This window comes from Buceros rhinoceros, unplaced genomic scaffold (genome assembly GCF_000710305.1).
Source record: "Buceros rhinoceros silvestris isolate BGI_N320 unplaced genomic scaffold, ASM71030v1 scaffold16599, whole genome shotgun sequence".
Classification (NCBI taxonomy): Eukaryota; Metazoa; Chordata; class Aves; order Bucerotiformes; family Bucerotidae; genus Buceros; species Buceros rhinoceros.
This window is the reverse complement of record NW_010433481.1, coordinates 9589-10593: the sequence shown is the minus strand read 5'-3', so window position 1 is coordinate 10593 and position 1005 is coordinate 9589. Positions and strand designations below refer to the sequence as shown.

The 1005-nt window shown below is 59.5% G+C and overlaps 1 protein-coding gene across 1 annotated transcript in view; it reads right to left on the bottom strand.

Annotated features, from left to right (window-relative positions):
• Window positions 1–212: 212 nt before the first annotated feature.
• The window catches only part of LOC104500476 (neuronal acetylcholine receptor subunit alpha-2), a 4699-nt gene continuing 3906 nt past the window's right edge, over window positions 213–1005 (bottom strand). The window contains exons 6-7 of the mRNA XM_010144129.1: window positions 873–1005; window positions 213–338 (exon numbers count right to left, since the gene is read on the bottom strand). The exon at window positions 873–1005 is cut by the window's right edge and continues 12 nt beyond it. Of these exons, the coding sequence (XP_010142431.1) occupies window positions 213–338; window positions 873–1005 (259 nt within the window). The remainder of the gene's footprint in view (window positions 339–872) is intronic.

Sequence of the window (1005 nt, the reverse complement as noted above, 5' to 3'; positions counted from 1 at the left end):
GCTGCAACCATCCTCCCCACCACCCTCCGGTCACCCCTTGAGGCAGCCTTTGCTTCAGCCTGCATTTCCCATCTGAGCATTCTCCGTGGTTGCAACCATGTCCTCCCAGGGAGAGGGGAAGAGTCTGGCTGGATGTGGGCACCACCATGCCCTCTCCCCGGAAGGAGAGAACATGCATCACCTGCTGTCCCCACCACAGCCTAGCCCAGCCCCTAGATCATCCCAGCCAAGTATGGAGGGAGGAAGAGTCCCACGGTGCCCAGCAAGCAGACGATGATGAACATCCAGAGGAAGATGCGGTCGATCACCATGGCCACGTACTTCCAGTCCTCCTTCACCTGCCAAGCAGAGAGGGGCTGTGAGCATGAGCAGAGGATACAGCCCCCTGATTGGGAGGAACCCTTGGGGTTAGGAGACCACCTGGGGCTTCCTCTGCATCCACTGTGTGCCTCAGGGTGAGGAGATACCCTGTGACTTGAAGCAATCCCTGGAGCAGTGGGACTGGGGGATGGACCTCTCTGGAGAGGCTGCTTGGGGCAAAGCTAATCCCACCCAGGCTTTTCTGGCTAAAAGTAGGGTGCAGCTCCTGAGTAGGGTCCCAGGAGGGCAGGCTGGGCCATCTCTGCTCTCCAAGAGCAGTAGAAGGACCTCCAACATCCCCAAAGCCATCAGGGATCAGAGATGGAGGAACCTTCAAGTGACCTTGCGAACCAGGTGATGGTCGCTGATTTTCTCCCTGGCTTTGGTCCTCAGCAGTCAGGGAATCAGCTGAGGGTCCCAGCACTGACTCTCATAGAGGAATAAGGGGGCAAGAGGCAGCACGCAGGGTGGGGGACCCCCCTCAACCCCCAGTCCTGGTGGCACCCACTCACCGAGAAGTCAGCATCCTCAGCTCGCAGGTGGTCCGCAATGTACTGCACACCTTCCAGGGCCTTCAGGATGCTGGGGGACAGTGTCAGCTCCTGGTCTGAGCCTGAGTCTTCCTCCCCCACCTTGGGGGGCACC